We start from the raw sequence: 25,319 nt of genomic DNA, 5'->3' as shown, positions 1-25,319 counted from the left end.
TGTGGTGATGTCATTACACAGTGACGCACGGCCGTGACGATGGTCTGACTGTGTTGCTGTTTGAGCCCAGCCCTGTCACGAGGAGTACATGGGAGAATTTGAGTGCCTAAGGTCTGTTTTTGTGCCATCTAGCATTCCCAGCACCTCTTCCTTCCTGTTACAACTATGGCTTGTGTACTTGGGTGTTTCCACTACTTACTCTCACGTGGCTTGGGCTCATTTGCATTATATATTAGTGTCATTGTAGACAGGTTTGATTTTTATGTTTCTCGTATATGTATGTTTGTATGATGAACTATTTTTTATGATATAAAATATATGTATTAATTTGGGCTTTTCTTGGTTTCATTTCATGCGCTCCTATTTTTGTTTTTGTGGTTGCTGAGTTTGTCCCGCTGATCACGGGAGACTAGGAACTGCGGGGTGGAACCGGATAGCCGAGGGGGCAGTTGTTTGGAGGGACAGCGCGCTCAATATATATTTTTTCTCCTCGCATCCAGCAGGGATAAAAGTGAAAAAATTAAATAAAATACATATATATATATATAAATATTAACTCCAGATAGAGAACATAGAGCAGGTTCTGCCTCTTTTTTAAATTTCTGACAGATTGAATAATTAACATGCATTGAGAGGAGGGAAACACTATTACATAAATGATGCATTATTCAGCAAAACAATGAGAGAAACTCTAGATACTGTAGCCAAATTGTGATGTATATTTCAATGACTGTGTGCTTTAGTTGAACGGGATTACAACACCTGCCACGGACTTGAATGAGAAGTCAACTATCAGTATCAATGACGCTCCAATGTCACAAATAAGAAGTTGCATGCAGAAGTAGTGCATTTCCAGATTTATAGCATTGACAACATTAAGGGTCATATGCTAAAATACAGTAGCCATTCAATGATACAGTATGTCCAGTATTGTATAGTAATACCTATGGCACTTTCATAAGTAACACCTTGAGTAAGAATAAAGAAGTACTTATTATGCTGGTATTCTTTGAAAAACCGTGTCGCTTAAGAATACTTTTTTAAGAGATCTCTTCACCTCTTTGTTTCTAAGTGCATAGATAAGAGGATTTAAGGCTGGGGTAATGACTGTGAATAGTATAGCGGTCAGTCTGTCCTGCTCCAGTGAATCTTGTGTGGCTGGTCTTAGGTATGTGCAGAAGGCGGTTCCATAGTATAACAGGACAACTGTCACGTGGGAAGTGCAGGTGGAGAAAGCTTTGCGTCTTCCTTGGGAGGAGCGGATCTTTAGGAGGTGGGTGCCGATGAAGACATAGGAGATGACAATAAGCAGAAACGTGCTGAGAGCAACAAAGCCAGTGACAATGGACACCAGACTTTCATTAAGATGGGTGTCAACACAGGCCAGTTTTAGAAGGGGTTTAATATCACAAAAGAAATGACTGACTTTGTTCAACTTGCAGAAAGGCAACTTGGATGTTAAAATAGTGTGTGACAATGAATAGACAAAGCCAATGATCCAGCTGCTAGAAGTTAACTGGATACAAACGCTCTTTGCCATGAGAACATGATATCGCAATGGGTAACAAATAGCAATGTACCTATCATAAGACATGGAGGTGAGAAGCAGAGCCTCTGTGCTTCCCAAGAAGTGAAATACATGGAGCTGGGCAATGCAGCTCTGGAAGGATATTCTCTTGTCTTCCATCAATAAACCAGACAGCATCTTGGGGACTGTGGTAGATGAGTAAAAGAAGTCCAAGAAGGAAAGATTACCCAACAAGAAATACATGGGGGTGTGCAGGCGCTGATCAGTAATCACCACAGTCACGATGCTGAGGTTCCCTAACAAGGTGAACAGGTAGAACAAGAGGAATGTGATGAAGAGGAAGTTCTGTATCTGAGGGAGGTTGGTGATTCCTAAAAGAATGAATTCTGTTACTGATGTCTGATTACCCTCGTCCATTTTAGTCTGCAGATAAAAGTCACATAGATAAGCATTGAACATGTGTATTATAGATAGAGCTTTGTAAGTGATTGGTGATTTTGTTTCTCTTGACTGTATTAGATGTCACCAACTAGCATTGCATATTTACACATGGAAACACAACAGGACACAGCAGGAACACACTGATCACAATTATAAAGAGACCCCATTCAGCATGTACAAGGAATATATGCAACATCTTATATATTCCCTGTACATGCTAAATGTGGGAACATGTTTTGCCCTAATGACGACTCATCTCAACGGGAAGTCTCATTCATTGAGATGAGGTTACTTAATAATCAGGACACTTTGTGATACTAGCGTCAGAAGCCTTATGATGTTGTTCTCTGACACTGTGTGGCTCACCTTGTTATTAGATTATGACAAGATGAGGTGCATAAAGAAATAAATACATATAGCATGTAGCAGGCTTCATTGATCCTCTGCTGCATTATGATGGGATACGTTGGGATGTTCTGCACCAAGAGTGCCACTCAGTGCCACTCACTTCGAGCAGCTCAGTGTTTTGGGGCATTATTATAATGGGATACATTGTGTTATCTGGGGGAACAATATACAGTAACATGTTACATCTATATATAGATAGAAAGGGATAGAAATAGAAAAAAAAAAAAGAAAAAGGGGAGAGGATTGAGGTTTTGGATTACACACAGATACTGAAAGAGCAGAATAGGAAGGATAGAGGAAATAGTAGCAAGAGAAGAAAAACAAAGAGGGAAGCTGTGATAGAGGAAAACTGAACGTGTTTACATTATTATAGATTTTCTTACCAAATAGTTTCTGGTGGTTGAGATCTTTGAGGAGAAGCTGATGTTTATGCTGCCAAGTGACATCCCACATGACAGGACAGACTTAAACCTCGTCCAGCACAAATAATCACCTTCTCTAGAACATCAGTTTTATTGGGAACGCCAGAGAATGAGAAAATCACATGGGAACAAACCGCTGGAGAATCTGTAAAGATCAGAGCAATTAGTGTTTTTAGTTAGTACAAAAGGCTGTTAAATGCAATCAAGGGAATCTTCTTGCATGATTAACATATTCAGTGCTGCAGGATACACCAATGATGATGATGATTGGGCCTCTCCAATAAGACAAGGGCTATGCCTTTCATTCAGGACTTTTGACGTTACACATTCAGCTCGTGACATTGTCCACCACATAACACAACATGTCCCACTAAAACTGCATACCACAAGGCTTTCAAAGGACTCATAATAACAGCACAGAACACCACAACATATTGTAAATGTACGACACCAGGGGCAACAATAAAGTCATAGAGTACATCTGTACGTTCAGAGTGCTTTCCGATTACTAGCTAAAGGTAAACTTTAGGTACTGTCTATAATTATTGACTTGTATTGAAAGAAAACATTTAAGAAACAGAATAGCTAGAAGATGGAACCAATGAGTGTACAGCATTGAATCCCAGAGATTCATAGGGTCAACGAGAATGTTTTCCCTAGGGTCTTTCCCCTTCCAATTAAAGCAAAGAAATATACAGTAGACATTGACAGCAGAAAAGAAGCATTTAGTTCACCAAGCCTGTCCATTTTCCTATTTGTTGTTAAACCTCAGAAGCTATTAGATCCTATGGTTTCTTTCATTTAACATTCAGGATAGCTTTGTATCTAGCCTTTACTGTATTAGTCTCTGTCACCATATTTCATGAATCAAACACCTTTTCCCACCTGGCGCTACCCATTCTGCCCCACTGCCGGCATCCTTCCAGCATTACCCGCTCGTGTAGGCCGTTGGGGGCGGGACCGGGGCTGGTTATGGCGGTGACAGCATAGGCTAGCAGCGTGCGGTGTGGTCTTCCTCCCGGGTTGCCTTTGTTCCTTGTGGGCGGGGGTAGGGGCGGGGGGCATTACCAATTTGTCCTCTTTGTGCCGAGAATTCCTGGCATGCCGATCCTCTGGCAAGGGGGAAGGGCTCCTGCTCAGGCCCAAATGGGCTGTACCCAGGCCCTTAGCCACCCCTCCTGTTACTCAAGGGAGCTGCTTATTACAGCAAGGGCAGAATTAACCCTAACACTGCCTGCGCTGGTACCAGGAATTACGTTTTAGACAGAGAAATTAGTAGCCAGGGGCTGTGTGGCTACACGCTCCCCATGGTGGAATCTCACACCCACGCTGAGACATCCAATCCACATACCACCCCTAAATTGGATAACAGAGAAACATAACACTTTATGACATAACATTTCATGGCATAACTTTTCAAAGAAATGGTGTACACCCGGATCCCCCCTAATATGGAAAATTCATACCCCTTTTAATAACAATGTTTGGGGTCAGGTTTCTTAACCACTCTTTGAAAAAGTCCATAGCCTGGACGAAACATGTTAGAGTGGTTGCCTGATGTTTGCTGCTAGCGATCAATAAAGTTTTTTTAGACATCCATGCGTTGGCTGCTGAAGTTGCTGTGAACCACGGACCATCTTACCCCCTTCTTCCTGTGTCATCATTTCCGGAGGAGCACGCTGACGCCAGCTACACCAGAGGAGGAAGCCGCTGCAGAATTCCCTGCACCAACAGGGACGGCTTTTTCGTGAGTACTCCTAACCTCCACGCGGTATTTCAGGGAGATTATTGAGGCGGTTAGTGCCGGGCTGTGATTTACTTGGGGGCGCCCCTTAGGGAGGTGTCCCCCTGTACCTCTATCCGGCTTACTATTACCCAACTCCCTGTTTTCAATATCGGAGGCTTATTGTTTCATTAATCATTGCTGGGTCTCTCTTCAATCAAGTTGCCATAAAGTGTGTGCACTACCTGTTAGCAGCCTCGGTATACTGGGTAATTCCATATTCTCTAGGTTTCTTAACCAACCTACCCTCCTGGTTGGGAACGGTGACTGAATAAACCCTCTTTGGACCCCGCTCAGAGATGTATTCCACTCGGTCCATATATATGTGTCTCCCCACCTTCCATACTGATGAGGTAACACACTTTTTCTTCATTGAAGTACTGTGATATACTGCACCTGGATGCCAGATAATCTAGGACAGCATCCTCACCCATTCCTCTCTATGGGCCTCTGCTTCTCTCATTAACGGTTCAGGAACATAAGGGTAATCAAACCCATGGGACTGGTGGTACCTTTGAATTACTATTCTATCAGCGCAGCTGTTTTTGTTAATTTCCGGCCACAGGCCTGGCCTGGTAGCACCAAAATAAGGGCTCATGAGGGATCTTTTCCTGGTACGTTAACTTTAGACTTGTGGCCTCCGTGGGGCAGCAGAGTCACGAGGCAGGGCATCACGGCGGGATGCAGGATGGCTGCCCTAGTGGCTGCAGGCAATGGGGGGGGGGGGAGATCCTAGCGGTGGTGATCGGGGAGAGGGCTCGCCACTTCTGTTCATCCCTTTTTAAATACGAAGATATGATTGGGTCTGCCCACCAGAGGTACAGCTGTATGGGTTGGTGGACTTATGATGTAAAGTTCAGGCAGAAAATGTTGACAATGAAGGGTCAGATGTCTTGGGACATGAATGATATGGATCTTTGGATCGATTGGATAATGGTGCACGGGCCAACGTCCTTTTGGGGGGCACACATCGGGGGGGAGTTATACGGGGGGGAACGGGTAGGCAGGGACGGAGTCACTCAGGAGTTTGCTGGACGTTCAATGACTCCCATTACAAATTCAGCAACTGCCGTTTCAAACATGCGAGCTCTACCTGTGGGGGTGGGGGGGCGCATCCCCAGACTAAAATGTTTCAGGAATGGTGGACGCGGCTTCAGGGAAGCAGGGCGGAAGGCTGGGCAGGAGGGTGGCATCCCCTGTAGTCATTAAAAATATGGCACAATGGCTGGGAAGGTGCCCCTATAGGGAAGCGACCCGACTTCTTTTAACTGGTTTTATGAGCGGTTCAGAATCCTGTGTGAGCACCAAGCGGGATTGGGCGCAATCTGAATCGGCCAGGGATCACTGCGACGTCGCAAACGAAAAAGTGAGAAAAGAGGTAGAGTTAGGTAGGAGGGTTGGTCCATTTGCTTCCCCCCATCTACCCAGCTTGACAATTTCACCGCTGGGGTTGCCTCATGATCAAGGTAGCCAGGCTATGCCTCTCCGTCCTGCTCCCTGCCTCTCCGGCTTCTCTCCTCCCACGAGGGGGGGGTAGTGCGGGGGGGAGGAACATGGGCAACTTAATGCCCAGCTGGTGGGGAGCACAACCTATTCACTGCCCACCAGCAATTTCCCACCCACCCATCCCTTGTTAGTGCGAATCGGTCGCGGACAACCATGATAATGAAACTGATCTTATTGTTAACAATTGCCACTGTTTGCCTGTCGCATATTGCTTGTGAATATTGACCTTTCTCATTGCTCTGTTATACAGTAGTGTGAAGTCTTAATACTTTTCAAGAAAATCGAAGGACTGAAGTTCCTATGAGGAGGGGTCGTTTCACCATTTGCCTTTGTCGTGGCAGCTTTATGGGGGTAGCTACTTGTTCATGCCAGACTGGGAGCTGGGCAGTTAAAGCCCGGAGGGGGGTGGTGAATGGCGTGGCATTCAGACATGATTTCCGGGAGCCTACTCACGACAACGGCCAGGTCACTTGGACCCGGCCATAAGGGTCACACAGTAATAAACTCAGTAGCACTCTTTTTGACACACAGTTTTAGCTTTAATGTATAATGACCCTTTGTATAATGTATAATGATTACCCAATTAAAGGTGTGTATGTTGAGGTACCGGGAATAAAGGGGGTGGTCAAAAGATGTGAGAGTTGAGCATGAGTCAAACTTACAACCTGTATCAAAAAAACATGGCTTTCCATTTTCATAATGTTTACATATAAGAGAGACAGCAAAGCATGTATCCTACCAGAGATCTTCGGAAATAGGGGGTAAAAGAAAGATTTATTGAAAATAAAGTGTCTGTTATACTTGAGTTCTTTTACAATTCTGCTCTCCTAAGAACACTTTTTTAAGAGCTCTCTTCACCTCTTTGTTTCTAAGTGAATAGATAAGAGGATTTAAAGCTGGAGTAATGACTGTTACTAGTACAGCAGTCAGTCTGTCCTGATCCAAGGAATCGTCTGTGGCTGGTCTCAGGTATGTGGAGATAGCGGTTCCATAGTATAAAAGGACAACAGTCAGGTGGGAAGTGCAGGTGGAGAAAGCTTTGCGTCTTCCTTGGGGGGAGCGAATGTTCAGGAGATGGGTGCCAATAAAGACATAGGAGATGATGATAAGCAGTAACGTGCTGAGAGTCGCACAGCCAGTGACAATGGACAGCACACTTTCGTTGAGGTGGAAATCAGCACAGGCCAGTTTTAGAAGTGGTTTAATATCACAAAAGAAATGACTGATCTTGTTCAACTTGCAAAAAGGCAACATAAAGGTTAGAATTGTTTGTGACAATGAATAGACGAAGCCAGTGATCCAGCTGCTGGAAGCCAACTGGATACAAACCCTCTTTGCCATGAGGACATGATATCGCAATGGGTTACAAATAGCAATGTACCTATCATAAGACATGGAGGTGAGAAGCAGAGTCTGGGTGCTTCCGAAGAATTGAAAGAAGTGGAGCTGGGCTATACAGCTGTGGAAAGATATTCTCTTGTCTTCCATCAATAATCCAGACAGCATCTTGGGGACTGTGGTAGATGACAAGAAGAAGTCCAAGAAGGAAAGATTACCCAACAAGAAATACATGGGGGTGTGCAGGCGCTGATCAGTAATCACCACAGTCACAATGCTGAGGTTCCCTAACAAGTTGAACAGGTAGAACATGAGAAATGTGATGAAGAGGAAGATCTGTAGCTGAGGGAGGTTGGTAATTCCCAAAAGAATGAATTCTGTTACTGATGTCTGATTCCCACCATCCATTGATTCTGCAGATAAAAATCACATAGATAACCATTGGGCACGTATACTGTAGCTACAAATTTGTAATTGATTGTTTATTTTGTTTCTGTCACCTGTACTAGATGTCACCAGTTACCAGTGCATATTAAAATGACATGCTGGACTGTCTCATAAATCTCTTCTTGATACAGTACATTACAGTCTCTATTCCACCCTAACCACTCCAATGAAAAAGCCTTAACAAAGTCAAGGCCAAATCACTAGGGCAGTTCTACTTACAGTACTTATTCTTTTAGACCTTTTTGGTGCCTTTAATACTGTTGATCACCCCTTCTTCTGCACACCTCCATTCTATTGGCCTTTGTGACACTGGCTTCTCGTTGCATATATTTTACCTAACTGACTGTACTTTTAGTGTTTCTGTTGCTGGCAAATCCTCTTCTTCACTCACACTCACAGTTGGTGACCCCAGGGCTTAGTTCTAGAATATCCAATCTTGTCCATTTACAGTACACCTCTTTAATTGGTAAACTAATACAGCAATTTATTTTTTGTAATTTCCAGCTCTGCAGTATTGTTAAAATATGTCCATTCCTCATGGAATAATCTACCAAAATTCTTACTCGTTATATCCCAACTTGACTACTGCAACCAGCTTCTAGTTGGTCTGCCCCTCTGCCATCTTTCTTCTCTCTACATCTCTGACCTAATTTCCACGTACACTCAAACACACAGTCTATGCTTTGCGCTTGATCTGCGGCTCTCCATCTCCATTATTACTTTCTGTCACTCCTAGGGGCTAGCTGCACATTTTTGGCTTGGGGCTAAGCACTGCACACTAGCCCAGGTATCACACACCCAACTGTACAGACAAAATACATAATTGCAATGTATACAAATACATACACAACAGACATATGCTCTACACATACACACCAGATAAATGCCCCATACACATACAGTACATAGATATCAGATATACACAATTACTAGGTTGAGGCCACATACTGTATACAATCACTCTTACCAGGTACATGCACCTTACATGCACACACATACACACCAGGTACATGCACAATACCCACACATCCCAGATACATGCACCATGCACACACAGTAACTAGATATCCAGATAGTTCAGGGAGTGCGAATACATGTTACAAAAGAACACACAAAAAGATTGTGCAATATGTCTTGAAATAAATCTAAAGGAATTTTCAGTAATCCAATGCGATGTGTACTCACAGATTTCTCTGTATTGTGCTGTATATAAAGGTTTCTTTATACAGTAGTATACTGTATTTGGGTGGTGTCTATGATGTCGTCACGTCTAGGAACAGCATATAACGGAATCCTTATGGCATGTAACAAGGAAAAGTGTACATATTATAGACTGCTAAAACAAATTTTATCTCTAGTAAAATGATAAAATTGCACTCACATGGTGTCAGAATCATATGCGCATTTAGATCAAATGATCAACGCCAACAGTTGAAGTTGTGCTCGATACACTGTGGCACTCATGCCGTCTGTCCCCCGCACTTCTGGGTTGAGTCCCCGGATGGAAGACCCGAATCGGCTTGTGGGCGAGCAGGTAAAGCTGTGCAATCGAGGGGGGGGCTCTACGCAGCGTTACCTGCTCGTCCACAAGCCGATACGGGTCTTCCATAGATACAGTACATGCACAATACATATACATGCAATATACACACACTCGAACATATCAATGACCTACTTATAGCTACATCTAAGTGTAATTTCTCCTTACTAATTCTCCTTATTCTCTCTGCTGCCTTCGACACTGTTGATTTCCTTGTTCTCCTGCACTCCATAAACATCTGTGACACAGCCCTCTCTTGGTTTACGTCCTACTGTATGTATCCAACCACTCTTTCAGTGTTTTCTTTTTTGCTTCTCCTCCTCTTCATGTTGGGGTTCTACAAGTCTCTGTCCTTCACCCTCTGCTCTTCTCACTTTAAACCTCTTCTCTTGGTGAACTGACACAATCCTTTGGCTTTCAGTATCATCTCTATGCTGATGACACCCAAATCTACCTCTCCTCCCCTGACTTCTGTCTTTCTCTCGTATCGTATTATCACCTGTCTCTCTGCAATCTCCTCCTGGATGTCCCACTGTCATCTGAAGTTTTACATGTCCAGAAATAGAACAACTAATCTTTATCCCTTCCACTGTCACCACTGCACCCAAACTCACCCTTACTGTTAATAATATCTGTGATCGTAGGGGTAAACAGTTACCATAATAAAGGTGAAGCCCGACTGGTTACCCCTGAAAACCATGAATCCCTGGTTGCTTAGAAGCACCATAAGCCGGGGGCACTGTGTATGTGTTATAAAATATTTCCTGTTATGTAATAAACGTGGGATTTCGGGAGTGGGAGTTTCAAGGAGGATATTTGGGTGAAAATTTATTCAGAACCTGGGTAGGGGGTTGGGTAACAAAGTTACCGGTAGACCCATAATTCTACCCGACAAGCAGGTAGGCTCTGCGGGTAGACGATATGAATTTTACCGGGGCTACAAGTTTCTCTCAAAACCCTAGTTTTCAGCCCAAGTATCCCAGTCCCATTTCCCCTTTATGTATTATATTCCCATAAGTTTATTATTTGCATAAAGTGTATATCCATCTCTATGCAGACAGTCATGGTAATCTAAATAGGAGCCGGGATGTCTGCACAGAGATCGGGGATCAAAGAGGAGAAGGGAAGCTGAGAGGTGCTGTATGGTTTGGTGAGCGGGGAAGAGCGGAGTACTAGGTCCAGAGAATAAGGGCTCCCCGTGGGAAAGATACTTGGTCTGCCAGACTTAGTGGAGCGTGCCCAGCAGGAGGCAATGGGCTGGCTGGGGGAAGCTGCTTCTTGTAGGCACAGTTTCCATTGGTCAACACATATTTCCCGGTCATCTGGCTTTTCGAGCTGGCTCGACACACATCCTCCTCTGATGTAGAAAGCCAGACGAGCCCCTATTCTGATTGGCTGGTAGAGTTTCGATCCGTCCTCTGATTGGTCGCCAGCCCCTTCTCCATGTTAGACATAGGACACTGAGGTCTATGTAAGGGGACTGGCCGATCAGATAACCATACAATCTGGTGGCTTGGGTCGGTGAGGCGCTGGCGAGCTTTTCAAAGAATCTCTTTTGTGAATAGCAGAGCAACCGGCTTCATTTTTAGCCGGAGAAGTCTGCCTTCTGAGCGGAGAATGAAGCAGGGAAAGCACTGCGGCTCTCCCGAAAAGAGTGTTTCTGGACGTGAGTCAGACAGGGTAAGTCTTCCTGAAGCGGGCGCCCTGCACCTAGTTGAGGCTAGAAATTCACCCCTGTGCCCCAGTTAAATGTGTTTTACCTGTACCTTGTGTATCATTTGTACTGCTGCGGCACAGTTTATTCGAGCATTTGCCCGTTCTGTGCCGCAGCAGTAGCCTGGCGCGCGCCCGAGTGTGACGGGCGCACGCCGAAGCAGCGGAAGAGCGCCCTCCGATCGGGGCACTCTCCCTACCGCTGCCGGGTCCGCCGGGTCCCCCGGAACCCCCTGCCGCTGTCCCGCGATCGCGGGACACCAGGGCTCCCTCGGGGAGCCCCTGGACACGCGTGCAGCGGGCGCACGCTCCCGATGACGCGTGACCGCGCGTCTATGACGCGCGGCACGCCGAGGGGCGGCCACTAGCAAGCCGGGAGATTTCCCGGCTTGCGGTACCGACCACACTTCAATAAAGTGTGTCGGTAGTGTATGTCTGCGGGCTTTACCCGAATAAACCTCATTTTATTCCACTACCTTGTTCTGCCTAGTGAATTGATCCCGAATGGTAACAAGTTTCAAAAGCACTGGTCTCCCGTGATAATATCACAATCTCATAAACACAAAATAAACCCTGTTATCTAGAGTTTCATCTTTGGCTCTGCCTTCTCCTTCATCTTTCACATTTAGTCCCTCACTAAATTCTGCCATTTGCGCCTCCGAAATATAGCTAGGATATGACCTTTTTATCAGTCATGACACAACTAAAAGCTTACAGCAATTCACTCACTCATGCTGTCCCGCCTTGACTACTGCAACCTTCTCCTTGTTGGCATTCCCCTCATCCTCCTGTCCTAACTTCAATCTATCAAAAACGCTGCTGCCATACTCACTCACCACTCCACTTCTGCTGCTCCACTACGCAAACACCTACACGGGCTTCCCATATCTTCCAGAATAACATTTGAAACCCTAGTTCTGCGTTATAAAACTCTCAACAATGCTGCCCCCCTTACATCTTAGCCTCATCCCCAAATATACACCTTAATTTCCCCTCCATTCTGCTCATCACATTTTCTCCCTTCCTCATTACCTCCTCTCACTCTTATCTACAAGACTTCTCCTGCGCTGCGCCCTCTCAGGAATTCTCTACCGCTGACAATCAGACTCTCCCCCAGCTTTCAGACATTCCTTCAGACTCCTTTAAATTGCACCTCCTTAAGGATGCCTATCTGCAGTGTGAGATTTGCCATTAGGCCCAGGCCTGAGGGGCAGAATTTGGGGGACAGCAGATTTTCCCTGCATTTTCCTGACGTCACAGTCCTCACAGTTCTCAGGTTGGACGCCTCCCCCAAGCTTGGATTGGAGGAGACGTCTGAATGGGCGGGGACTGCAAGCAACTGCACAGCGCGGGAAGTATGTTTCAATTCTCTCTGAACATGCTGTGCAGCTGCCTGTGTGAGGAGAGGGTGGCAGGCAGAGAGCAGCAGATCAGCAGGCATCAGAGTAGCAGAGCATCTACAGATGCAGTGGCCGTTATTCGAACATTTCACGGAGCCGTTTTCGTGTGCTCTGCTATATTCCACGCATCCAATCACGCGGTTGATTTTTTGAATTTCATGGATCCTGATTTCTTCGGGTGCAATTCTTCGCGTTTCCGTGGCAGAAATGAATGAATTGTAATGTGTACAGTACAGTACTGTGTCAATTTGCAGGTGTTTAAAAACCAGAACACTAAAATGCCAGTTTCTGCACTCGATAAAGCACGAGACAACACGCAGTAATGACGCGCCATGACATGGGTAATCCGAGGTATACAACGTGTGAAATGTTCGAATAACGGCACTGTATCTGTACTAAGGTGAGTGAGTGAGGGGGGAGGGGGTGGGAGAGAGACATACCGGGTTTTTTTTTGGGGGGGGGTTTCTGTTGTGGGTTGGGAGATTCTTTTTGGGGGGACAGATTCTGTTTTGCAGGGAGGAAGATTCCGTCTTTGGGGAGTCCATTTTGGGGGGGAAGATCCTGTTTTTTTGGGGGGGATGGACAGATTCTGTTTTGTGAGGAGGGGACATAGATTCTGTTTTGGGGGGGTTCTATTTTGGGGACAACAGATCCTGTTTTGTGGGAGGGAGACAGATCCTGTTTTGTGGGGGGGGATTCTGTTTTTGGAGGGGTTCTGTTTTGGGGGGACATATTCTGTTTTGTGTGGGGGCACATCTTCTGTTTTGTTTGGGGGGACAAATTCTGTTTTGTGTGGGGGGCAGATTCTGTTTTGTGTGGGGGGCAGATTCTGTTTTGTGGGGGGGAGATTCTGTTTAATGGGGGGACAGATTCTGTATGTGGGGTGGGCCACAATCTATTTTGTGGGGGGGGGGAGCGCAAATTTTAGTTTGGGGGGCATTCCGTTTTGAGGGGGGAATGTTGTTATGTGAGGGGGGTTTCCATTTGGTGTGTGTGCGTGTGTGTGGCAGGGTGCCTTTTTGTGTGTGTGCACATGTGGGAGGGTACCATTTTGTGTGTGCTGGGGTGGGTGGGCCATTTTGTGTGTTCTTATGTGTGGGCGCCATTTTGTGTGTGCTGGGGTTGGAGTGCCATTTTGTGTGTGCTGGAGAGGGGGGGGAGGGTTGTGTTGGTGGGTATTTTGTGTGTTGGGGAGGGGGTTATATGTATTGAGGGGGGGTTATGTGTATTGGTGGGAGGGTGGCATTAGGTGTATTGAGGAGAGGGCTGTAATATGCCGTGTTGTGTTTGTGTGTGTTGCAGAGGGGGGGATTCCGTGTTGTGTGTGCCGCAGGGGGGGGGGATGATTACGTTTGGTGTATTGAGGAGAGGGTGGTATTACTGCTGCGGCCAAGTTTATTCGAGCATTTGCCCGTTCTTGGCCGCAGCAGTAGCCTGGCGCGCGCCCGAGAGTGACGGGCGCGCGTCGAAGCAGCGGAAGAGCGCCCTCCGATCGGGGCGCTCTCCCTACCGCTGCCGGGTCCGCCGGGTCCCCCGGAACCCCCTGCCGCTGTCCCGCGATCGCGGGACACCAGGGCTCCCTCGGGGAGCCCCTGGACGCACGTGCAGGGGGCGCACGCTCCCGAAGACGCGTGACCGCGCGTCTATGACGCGCGGCACGCCGAGGGGCGGCCACTAGCAAGCCGGGAAATCTCCCGGCTTGCGGTACCGGCCACACTTTAATAAAGTGTGTCGGTAGTGTATATGTATTACGGAGAAGGCAAGACGAAAAATGTAGAGGAGGCAAAAAGTTATGGGCCTAAGGGCGGCAAAATTGTAAATCTGCCACTGCCTACCTGGGATACCCCTAACATCTTCCAACTCTATTGGCAGCAGTTGTGCGGCTGGAACAAACTCCACGCTATCTAACAGCCCCTAACATCCACCCCCCCAACCTTAATAGAACCAGCTATGTGGTTGACCCAAACTCCATGGTAAGGTATAGTCCTATTCCTCAATGAGCATTGACTTTATCTTTTGTTTTAACATTGTCCCTTATTCCATATACAGTAGATTATAAGCTCACACATTGTTGGGCCCTCGTTACTTTTTGTGTCTGTTTGCAATTATTTGTCCTTATTTGATAAGTCATTCTGTTTATGTCATTTATATCACTCTGTACCCACATTGTACCGCACTGCAGAATACGTTGGCGTTTTACAAATAAATGATAATAATAATAATAATAATATAATAATAATATCAGACACAGGCACTGTACATACAAATGTAACGGTGTTTCTGTGGCCCGGCCTGACCCACCCAATCTCACATTGGCCCCTGTGGTCTAACCGGCCCCCATTACAGTGTGGTAGTGTCTGGTGGTGCACCTGTTGGCAACAGGACTCCTGAGTCTCCCGCATGATGGTGTGTGGGGAGGACCCGTCCAGACAGGCAGCTGAGGTAGTGTGCTGAGTCTCACCTAGTTCCAGTGCAGCGCCTCCACCTCATCAGGGTCCCTGCGTCCGCAAGGGGATGATCCTGTTGAGGAACTCCTCCGTGGTGCTCCTCTCTGTACACTCATTCCACACATGTACACGAGAGGGTTTCTGAATGAACACATCTTTATTGAGTGATGTGGGCTAGCTGCCCCTCGCAGTTGAGATCTAGCCTCTCATGATTATTCACTCTGCTTCCCTTCAAAGGTGATTCTCTCCTTAATAGGGATTCCCTATCCCCGCAGGGATCACTGCCCTGTGCCAGGTCCCTGGACACAGTCTCCTCTCAGACTACTCCTCTAGCACTCCTGCTATACTTGGAACTCCTTCCTGAACTAACTTTAGAAAACAGTGCTGTGCCTTATGTAACTTCTGAGGCTGACACACCTCTGACATCACTAACCATGGAGTCAGAGCATGTGACCAGTCCCATCCATACACAGGGCACCCCACCAGGGTGTGAGGGCAAACCTCCATAATTACTGCTGGCATGCCCACAACTTACCAGGCCTTACTGTCAGCAGGAGAGATGACTGTAGCCATTTTACATGTCCGCTACATTCTCCCCCTGGTGAATCCCATCGTCCTCGCTGGGACCTAAATTTGTACGCCTTCTTCCAGGAAGCACTGTAACATATGACATAATCATGTTAACGCTCACATACAATTTTTTTCATAATACCATAACAAAATGACTACAGTACATTCCGCCAAGCCCGCCCCGACCAGCAGCCACAAACCCGCGTAATGTATCAGTACCTCCTAAAAATAGTGATTCGGGTCAGGCTTCTTGACCTCTCTCCCGCCCATATCTATGACCGTGACGTGATAATGCCTAGGCAGTCCCCTCTCAGGCCTATATGTCACCCTGTGCTTATAGATATTTCGGCCAATGCCCCATACCCGCACTAAGTGCTCTATGCGCTCCTCAGCCTTCTTTCCTATCACGGAACTCCCTCTCCCCACTAGGTGCATTTCTATGGCCTCCCTAAGCCACCTATCCCGGTTGTCCTCTATCTCATCCATGAGAGGCTCAGGGACATACGGGTACTCCAACCCGTGGGAAGATTTATACCGAGCCATTATGGTTCTCTCGGCCCTACTAATTCTAGTCAGGTCAGCCTTACCTGCCCTCCCAGGTAACACCCATGATAGGGGCTCATCAGGATCCACGGGGTCTGATAGTATGCTAGGACCCATAGGCTCTATTTCCCTATTCTCAATCTGCAGCCATCGCTCCTGCAGCTCTCTGTCCCTCTGTTCTGGGGTAAACTCTCCCACAGCCCACCAGTAGTCCACTACATCCTCTCGCCGGATGAGGAACCGAGTGCGGTCCATCCAGGCGGAGTACCCTTCAAATAATGGGGCCCACCAACGGCTCTCCTTCAATCTATCTGACCTCCCTGACTCCCTATCATCGTCTATGGAAAATATCCCCGATGACCGTGCGGATCGTGGCAGGAACCATCTGGACGACCCCGGGGCCTGTACCGCTTGTACGGGTGCTGTCGTGGCCACTCTCAACTCTCCCCCTCCCCGAGAATCGCCCTCCGTAGCGCCACTGCGCTGTCTTTCCCCAGTCCGTCTTTCTTCTCCCCCTGGTGATAAGTCCACAGATTCCAAACTAGGCGGGGAACCCGGGGACCGTGTGATTGGGGCAGGGGTTTTAGCTAGGGCGGGGTATTGGGCGGAGGGGCAAGGGATTGGACCCCACGGGGTTACGACCCGTTCCTGGCTGTCCGTAGACTGGTCCAATGAGGATATCTCACCCTCCTCAGTCCTTGGATCGCCCATCCAACTCCTGGGCCTTGTAGGTGATCGGGGACCTTCCCCCGATCGCCGAAGCGTCGCTGCACTCTTCCTTGGGGTTCCGCTGTCGCCACCGGAAGTGATGTCCTCCCCGGAACCGGAAACACCGTCATCGCGGGTTGGACCCCCATTCGGGATCTCTTCCTCAATGACGACATCCGGAAGCTCCGCCGTCGTCCTCACCGGAAGTGATGCCGTCTCTCCACGTGCGCCTGCGGCCTGGCATGGCCTCTCCGCTCCTACACCGTCTGCTGAGGCAAGGTAAGTGAAGGGACTCCTCTTACCCGTCCGCAGGGGTGCCGGCGTCTCTCGTCCATCGCCGCCACGTTCTGAGGCGGAGGGACTCCGTCTCTCGGCTCGCTGATCTGCGGCGGACGTTCTGTCTTTTTGACAGCTGCTAGTACCACGGGGTGTCGTCCTCCCCGGTTCTATCCTGGGCCTCGCTGTTACCTCCGCAAGTTCCCGGAGATCCTCGTCCGAGTATTCTCCCTTCTCGGTGCGGTCAGGAGGTGCCCCGACTGCTGCGGTTGTGGCCGACCCAGCCGACTTGGCCGGCTCCAGTCCCCTTTCTCCGGGACTCGCACGTCCTATCCACAGTGCGCCAGGGGACTCGGCAGTTCGCTTAGCCTGGTCCCCCTGGGGGTCAGCCGATTGTATTGGAATAAACGTTGGCATAGGCCATAAGTACAGTGTCCCGCAAATGGGACAACGTGCCGCCGTGTTGACCGTGCCTCCGGGCAGCCCGCATTGTAGGCAGAGCCCGACCACCGTCTCGGTGTTAGCCACCCTTACTACCAGTAGCCCACCGGGTACTGAGTAGGGCTGAGTGGAGACCATAGTTCCCACAGCGGAGGGGCAGGCCATTCTTTTGGTAGGGACCACTTTCAGTGTGGGTCTCTCCAGGTCAGTGGTTCCTCGCAACTGACCGGTAGAAGCTTCTGGGCCAGCCACTTCCTGCCTCGGCTCCTCCTTTCGCTGACATAGCTGGAACCCGCCCCCAGGGGTTGCAATTATGGGCGGGTCCCACAGGGGAATATCATGCCCCTCAATTAAGGCCGCGCCTCTCTCAGTCCTGGTGGGCGCGGTCTGCGTTTTCGCGCCAGTTTCCTCCTCAGAGCTGGATTCTTTTCCCGCGGCTAGTTCCCGCCTTCTCCTTGCAGCAGCTTTGCGTGCAAAATATCCCTCTTTCTTGCAAATCGTTTCCGCGGCCGGAACTACTTTTTGTAGTGGCGCCGTCTGGATATCAGTCCCTGGGCCCAGTGGGTGCATTCCCACAGGCCATAATTGAAAGTCACTCCCCCTGGTAGAAATCAGGGGAGGGTCCCATAGACTAATCGGTTGACTCAGCACAGGGGCCGAGTGAGTCACTGTCCATGAAGGCGCAGCCATAGCTTTCGCGCCATGCCCCCATCAGGGCGGGGCTCTGCTGTTCGCGCCATTCCTGGCCAGCTCTTAGCAAGTCCTGTATCAGCCACATTTTCTGTGACTGGCCCATGCGGTTTCCCTAGCAAGCGGGAACCGCCATTTTGGTTGGCTTTTAAGCCCAAAAAGTCATTTTGTTTGCTCTCCTCGCGGGGTTCTCCCCCAATTATTACAATTTCCTCACACTCTTCAAGGGTGGCCCCTCGGTGTCCCAGACAGGATAAAAACGGGGCAGCCACGGCCTTCGCTCCGCTCCAGAGCAGACTGGTTAATGATAACTCGGCGACTGTTTGCTCTTCAGTGGGGTGCACGCCACGGGTGCCCTCCCCATCAGCCTCTGGTCGCCATTTTGTGTTCTCCGCACCACGCGGATCCTCCATTCTTTGGGTTGTCTCACTCTCGTACCAATTATCGTACATGGGGCTCCGCTCTGCGGGGCAGCCTCCACATCAGTACAATAAAGAGTTGCTCAGATGCACCACCACATGTGTACCTTATCTAGGTGTGACCCAGTGTTGCACTACCTCAGGCTAGGCTCACTCTCTCAGTGTCTGCTGTGGCTCCTTCCTCCCAGTCTGTGCTCCCTACGGTGAGTGTCTGGAATGGGCTAGGTACTCTGGCTCTGCCATGCAGTACTTGGGGCGTCTACCTCTCTTGGTCAGCCTAGCGCAGACCCTCTCCAGGATTCCTGACCAAGTTAACAGGCTATCCCTTCTGGCATCCTACCAACTAGCACTGCCTCAAGGTGACTCGGTCAGCTATAGCCCGGCTCCAAACCCCTCACTCCTTTCAGGCCCCTAGGTTGTCTCTGCGAACTGACAATATCCCGTCAGCCCCTGACCACCCCTAGGTCCGTCCCTACGCAGCACAGAGTGGCAGCAGACACTCTCCCTGTTTCCCAGTGTGCCTAGCTAGAGCCTGTCCTGATGACAGATCTGATCTCAGCAGCGCCTCCAAATGTAACGGTGTTTCTGTGGCCCGGCCTGACCCACCCAATCTCACATTGGCCCCTGTGGTCTAACCGGCCCCCATTACAGTGTGGTAGTGTCTGGTGGTGCACCTGTTGGCAACAGGACTCCTGAGTCTCCCGCATGATGGTGTGTGGGGAGGACCCGTCCAGACAGGCAGCTGAGGTAGTGTGCTGAGTCTCACCTAGTTCCAGTGCAGCGCCTCCACCTCATCAGGGTCCCTGCGTCCGCAAGGGGATGATCCTGTTGAGGAACTCCTCCGTGGTGCTCCTCTCTGTACACTCATTCCACACATGTACACGAGAGGGTTTCTGAATGAACACATCTTTATTGAGTGATGTGGGCTAGCTGCCCCTCGCAGTTGAGATCTAGCCTCTCATGATTATTCACTCTGCTTCCCTTCAAAGGTGATTCTCTCCTTAATAGGGATTCCCTATCCCCGCAGGGATCACTGCCCTGTGCCAGGTCCCTGGACACAGTCTCCTCTCAGACTACTCCTCTAGCACTCCTGCTATACTTGGAACTCCTTCCTGAACTAACTTTAGAAAACAGTGCTGTGCCTTATGTAACTTCTGAGGCTGACACACCTCTGACATCACTAACCATGGAGTCAGAGCATGTGACCAGTCCCATCCATACACAGGGCACCCCACCAGGGTGTGAGGGCAAACCTCCATAATTACTGCTGGCATGCCCACAACTTACCAGGCCTTACTGTCAGCAGGAGAGATGACTGTAGCCATTTTACATGTCCGCTACACAAATATACAAACATATGATACAGGCACCACAGACATAATCATGCACAGCAAATACATACACTGTAAAACATATCCGCATCAGATACATGAACCATACACACCCGTATGCGTGCATCATAAATACATGTACATCATGATCTAATACATGGAATATCCACACATCAAGTCAGCCACCATTCATAAAAACAGACACATACAGTGCTTACTACTTACACACATGTATTGACTAACATACACACAGAAACACTTACTGAACTGGAGCAGTGAGGAAAACTAAATCCAATGTAGGAGAGGTTCAAAGCAGTTCCACATGGCAGGAGTCTGAGCTGCAGTAGCAGCCCTGTGCCAATGAGAGCAAAACTGCTGCTCCCCTCTTAGCAGCTAGGGGCCCAGCAATAATAAATACTGCACCGACACACTTTATTCGAGCAAATACCCAGTATGTACCTGGCAGATACCTGGAATGCGCCGCTCCTCACCTCTGACAAGCCCCGTTGCGTTTGCCTTCCCAGCCTGGGTTCATGCCTGGCTGACGGGCGGCTGATCTGTTAAATGATAATGATTAGGATTTAATAGGCTGCAATGCTTCGCGTGTCTACCAGATGGCATAAATTCATGAATTGTAATGCAGTATATATATATATACTGTGCAGTATTGCAGCCAGCGGGAATAAAATGCTTCAATCCCTTGCTGGAAAATACCTCAATGCACTCGGGCAGAAAACAGTCACAAACCTCAATACACCCGGGTATACCCGAATTCGTGGGACTAGCCGAGCTCGAATAAAGTGTGTCGCCAGTGTACATACATTTAAAAGTTCCTTAAAACACACACTTTTTCAGGTAGACATCCAAACTCCCCGGATTGCTTTTTTTAAACTTCCATCCTAGAATCACATACTCTGGGGGCTATGCACTAAACTCCGCGTTTTTGCGCCCGATTGGAGCATTTTTGCTCGGCTGTTAAAAAGTGAAGCCGAAGGCGCAATTCACTAACATGTTGAGGGCATTTTGTTCCGGCCGAGCAAAAATATGCCAGATCGCGTTTGCTGCTCCCCCCCCCACCTCTGCTATCATGCTTAAACTTGTGAAGCTGCAATAATGTCATTTTTATTAATAGTGAGCAGGGGTAGGGGGTCTCCTGAGCTGAACCGCATTGATTTCAGCCTTGGGGACCCCCTGCTCTCCGAGTTACAGGCCCAGATAGGGGGTTACGATATCTCCTCAATTATTTACATGTCACACGTCACACAACATGGACGCAATAAAAATGACGGCGACACTGGCATCCGATGCCTGTAACTCGGGAAGCAGGGGGTCCCTGAGCCAGAAATCAAAGTGGTTCAGCTCAGGAAACCCCCTGCTCCCGCACACTATTAAAAAAAATACATTAAAGCAGCTTCATTACCTTTGCGGCAATCCGCTAAGGCAATGAAGGGGTTAAGCACAATAGCATATTTATTGGGGACAATTGCCCCCAATAAACATTGCAATATACAACACACCCACCCCCTGTGCCCCCAACAACCTCTATACCCCCCTAACATACATCAAACAGCTGGATGTACAGGTTATATACTATAGTCCGGCAGTGGCCCTCGGACTATAAATACTTTTATATAAATACTTTTAAATAAATACACCCCCCCCTAACAGATAGAGTACAGTAATGGGCAAAATTACTAGTATCCACATATGGATAATAGTGCATTTGCCCATTTAAAATACATTCATCAGCATAAATAAAGTAAATAAATCTTGCACTCACCATTGCCAGGCTGCCACGATGAAGGTCGTCCTCATCCTTATCCTGTCCATGCCCTCCGGTGCTGCAAACAATACAGAGGAATAAAAAGCGACAATCTAATGTCCCCTAACCCCTTAATCACCTTAACGGTTAGTAACCGCTAGAGTAATTAAGGGGTTAACCCACCCTCCCCCACTACCCACCCCATTATTGTACTGTATGTGTTAGGGGGCGGGAGGTGAGGGGGGGTATTTATTTAAAAGTATTGTTTATTTTTTTGTGGCACACCAACAGCTGAAGGGTGGAGGTGAGGTGCTCACTGGGATGTTGAGTTACTTGCCCTGAAGAAGCGTTCCTACGTGAAACGCGCGCGTTGGCCACACTCTGCTGCACACGCGGGACACTGACATTGGATAGCAACACTTACTGAAAATGGTTTCTTTGTTGCGAAGTCCTGCGCTACTACTTTAACTAACACTGTCTTACGTATGGTGATTCAGCAATGCTAGACACTCTCTAACAAGGGATTCAAACTCGCATATACTGTTACCAACTATTGAAGCATGTCCGCGAGCACATCAACACTGATATACTATGATCAGTGCCGATGTAGAGGATTAATGCACCATTAAGGAATACTCATGAGTCTGAGGTTTACCATACAAACTTCTACTGCATTGTGTTTACCTGCGGTATACGCTCCAAGCACACAGATATCAAATGGGTGTTTCCAATTACCATCTAAGTAGTCTACTGACCACGGTCCTTCCGCAAATTCCACTGCTACGGGGAGGCACTGACGGAAACATGAGCGCTTAATATTTCTTGCGCAGACCCTATACTGTACAGAATGCAGCCAATCTGTTAGTACCGTTAGCTGTGACTATTTAGGTGACCGGACACTTACTTGTTGTCTGACACCAGCAGCCAAACGGACTATGGGTTAATTTTGCTGCCATACCTTGCAGTGGTTACTTATCTGACATCCAAGCCTCATTTCTAGGTACTGCCTTGATTCTCATGTGCGACCAATGCTGAACAGGTTCCTCGCTATTACACCCTGCATCAGTGACGACACAATATATTTCTACCAACAGAATATTGGTTATTACTCCTTCCTTGGAGAATAACCATCCACCTTACGATACCCTAACATCATCTGCCCCACTACCCTTGCTGGTAGCTGTACCTACCCGCCTCTATACTATAGTGGTCAAACAGGCACATTCTGAAATTCAGGTACTTGCATCTTCCAATAGGTTCTTGTGTCCTATCCCCTGTTCAGTCCCCCACTGCATTGGGCTGTAGGGTATCACTCTGAGCAGTAGCTATTGATCTCACAAGACCACAGTCATATTACGAGCGCTGTCCCTTACTATATACCAAAATAGGCTGTTACGTTTCAGCATTTTATTCAGACTTCCTGTCATGAATATACCACAATTGTGGTTAAACAGAGCTTATACAGCGATGTTACTTTGACTACAGTCACCATTAGTGCTGTATACTTATTTTATACCCTTATTTTATTCGTTGATGATAATAAAGCATTTTAATTAACTATTCACACTGAGTGCTTATATACTGGTTTCATCTTTTCTTCAATATTTGCTGTATGGATGGTGTGCCTGAAAAAAGGTAAACAAAGATTTTTTTCTAAGTCCAGCTTCTTTTGCGCCTGCCTTTAGCTGGCACGTTTTTCCGACGGGCTTTTAAAACACGATTCACTTAGCGCTGTTTAAAGAATCCCGCAGACTGGCAAAAATCGTCGAGTTTGCCATTTTTTGCCTGATTGTGCGGGTTTTGCGCGCAGGCCAGAAAAAAATTATTTTAAGGCCGATAAAGCGCTGTTATCACTGCTTAGTGAATCGCACAGCAGGCAGTATCGGCCTTGAAAGCCACTTTGCACTCTTAAAATGACTTATCTCTGCTTAGTACATAGCCCCCTTTGAGTCCTGATGTTGATAGCCAAATCTTGCTAAGAAATTCACACACACTATTTCCTGTGTCTCCACTGTCCTCCTTCTAAGTTGTAGAGAGAGGATGGACCAGGAACTCTGTGATATGCCTATCTGCACACAGCCATACCCTCTCTGACCTTCAACACATACTTCAGTCTGACTTTTTGAGACTCGAAAATTGAATTTCCCAAAACAAACTGTTTTTAAACAAGACTGTAACAATGGTATTTGGGACCAAGACTAAATTTTTAAAGCTTCCAGCGACTGAGCTCCAGATTATAACCAACGCTAACACCACCCTAACCCCTGTCACTAGTTTTAAATACCTGGGCATATGGTTTGGCTCCCACTTAACATTCGGGATGCACATTAATACCCTGACAACCAAGACATATGCCAAACTAGGAGTACTTTACAGGAACAAATCCTCCCTAAATCTCCTGGTCAGAAAGCGTATCGCACAGCAGATGTTAATGCCAATTATTGACTATGGAGACATATTATATGGCTCTGCACCTCAAACCCACCTTAGCAAATTTGACACCCTCTACAATTCAATTTGTCGTTTTGTTCTCCAATGCAACTATAACACACATCACTGCGAAATGCTCAAAGAACTAGGCGCACAGTTCCCCTTTCCTGTCTTGCCTTCAAATTCTTTATGGGCAAGCTACCCAGCTACCTGAACAAGCTCCTTATCCCTACCACATGCAGCACTTATCATCTGAGATCAGACTCCAAAAGACTGCTCATGGTCCCAAGGCTCAACAAAGTATTCGGACGTTCCTCCTTCTCTTACCGTGCACGCCAAAACTGGAACAACCTACCAGAGACTCTCACATCCACCACCAGTTTCAGTTCTTTCAAATCTAAGGCTGTCACACATTTTAATCTGGTCTGTAACTGTTTCATACGCCCATAATATATATTATCTTTAACTGTGCACGCAATGTCTTGTATATAATGTATATCCTGTTCATTTATGTAACTGTATTTGTAACCATGTATTATTTGTCTTAACTCTGTGCCCAGGACATACTTGAAACCGAGAGGTAACTCTCAATGTATTACTTCCTGGTAAAATATTTTATAAATAAATAAATAAATAATAATGGGATATGTTATGTTATCTAGCTTCTTACCCGTACTGTACACAGCATTTATATCCTTAGATCCACCTCCAGAAACCCACTTATGGTATCAAGGTTCAATAAAGACTCTTCCTTCTTGTCCCGATCACCCGACTTCTGGAACAATTTACCTGAGTCTCACAAATCCACTTCCTGTCCTTGAAGTTCCTTGAAGACTTTAGCTGTTTCCTGTAGCTATAAATATGTTTGTTGCTGAAACTTTTAATGTTGTCAACTTTATTTTGTGCCCAGGACATACTTAAAAATTAGAGGTAACTCAATGTATTTCTCCTGGCAACATATGTTATAAATAAATACAAAAATAAAAATATGGAGTAACAGGTTTATATATATCATCTGTATATAGAGAGAAAAGGGTGAAAATAGAAAAAAATGAAATAGGAGAAAGTTTTGAGGTGTTGGGATACACAGGGAGATAAGAGCAGAAGACGTAAGTAAGAAGAAATAGTAGCCAAAGGAGAAGAGGGAAGCAGTGATAGAGGAAAACTGAATGTGTT

General features: G+C 47.3%; 2 protein-coding genes across 2 annotated transcripts; both read right to left on the bottom strand.

Moving 5' to 3' along the window:
- Positions 1-994: 994 nt before the first annotated feature.
- LOC142499961 (olfactory receptor 12D1-like) lies at positions 995-1,945 on the bottom strand. Its single transcript, XM_075610018.1, has one exon. It carries the CDS (start codon positions 1,943-1,945, stop codon positions 995-997), a length of 951 nt encoding a protein of 316 aa, XP_075466133.1.
- Positions 1,946-6,883: 4,938 nt separating this feature from the next.
- On the bottom strand, positions 6,884-7,834 carry LOC142499960 (olfactory receptor 12D1-like). Its single transcript, XM_075610017.1, has one exon. The coding sequence runs from the start codon at positions 7,832-7,834 to the stop codon at positions 6,884-6,886; it is 951 nt and encodes a 316-aa protein (XP_075466132.1).
- Positions 7,835-25,319: the final 17,485 nt, after the last annotated feature.

Source organism: Ascaphus truei, chromosome 7 (assembly GCF_040206685.1).
Source record: "Ascaphus truei isolate aAscTru1 chromosome 7, aAscTru1.hap1, whole genome shotgun sequence".
NCBI lineage: Eukaryota > Metazoa > Chordata > Amphibia > Anura > Ascaphidae > Ascaphus > Ascaphus truei.
Note: the sequence above shows the minus strand (reverse complement) of the source record. Positions and strands in the feature narration are given on the sequence as shown.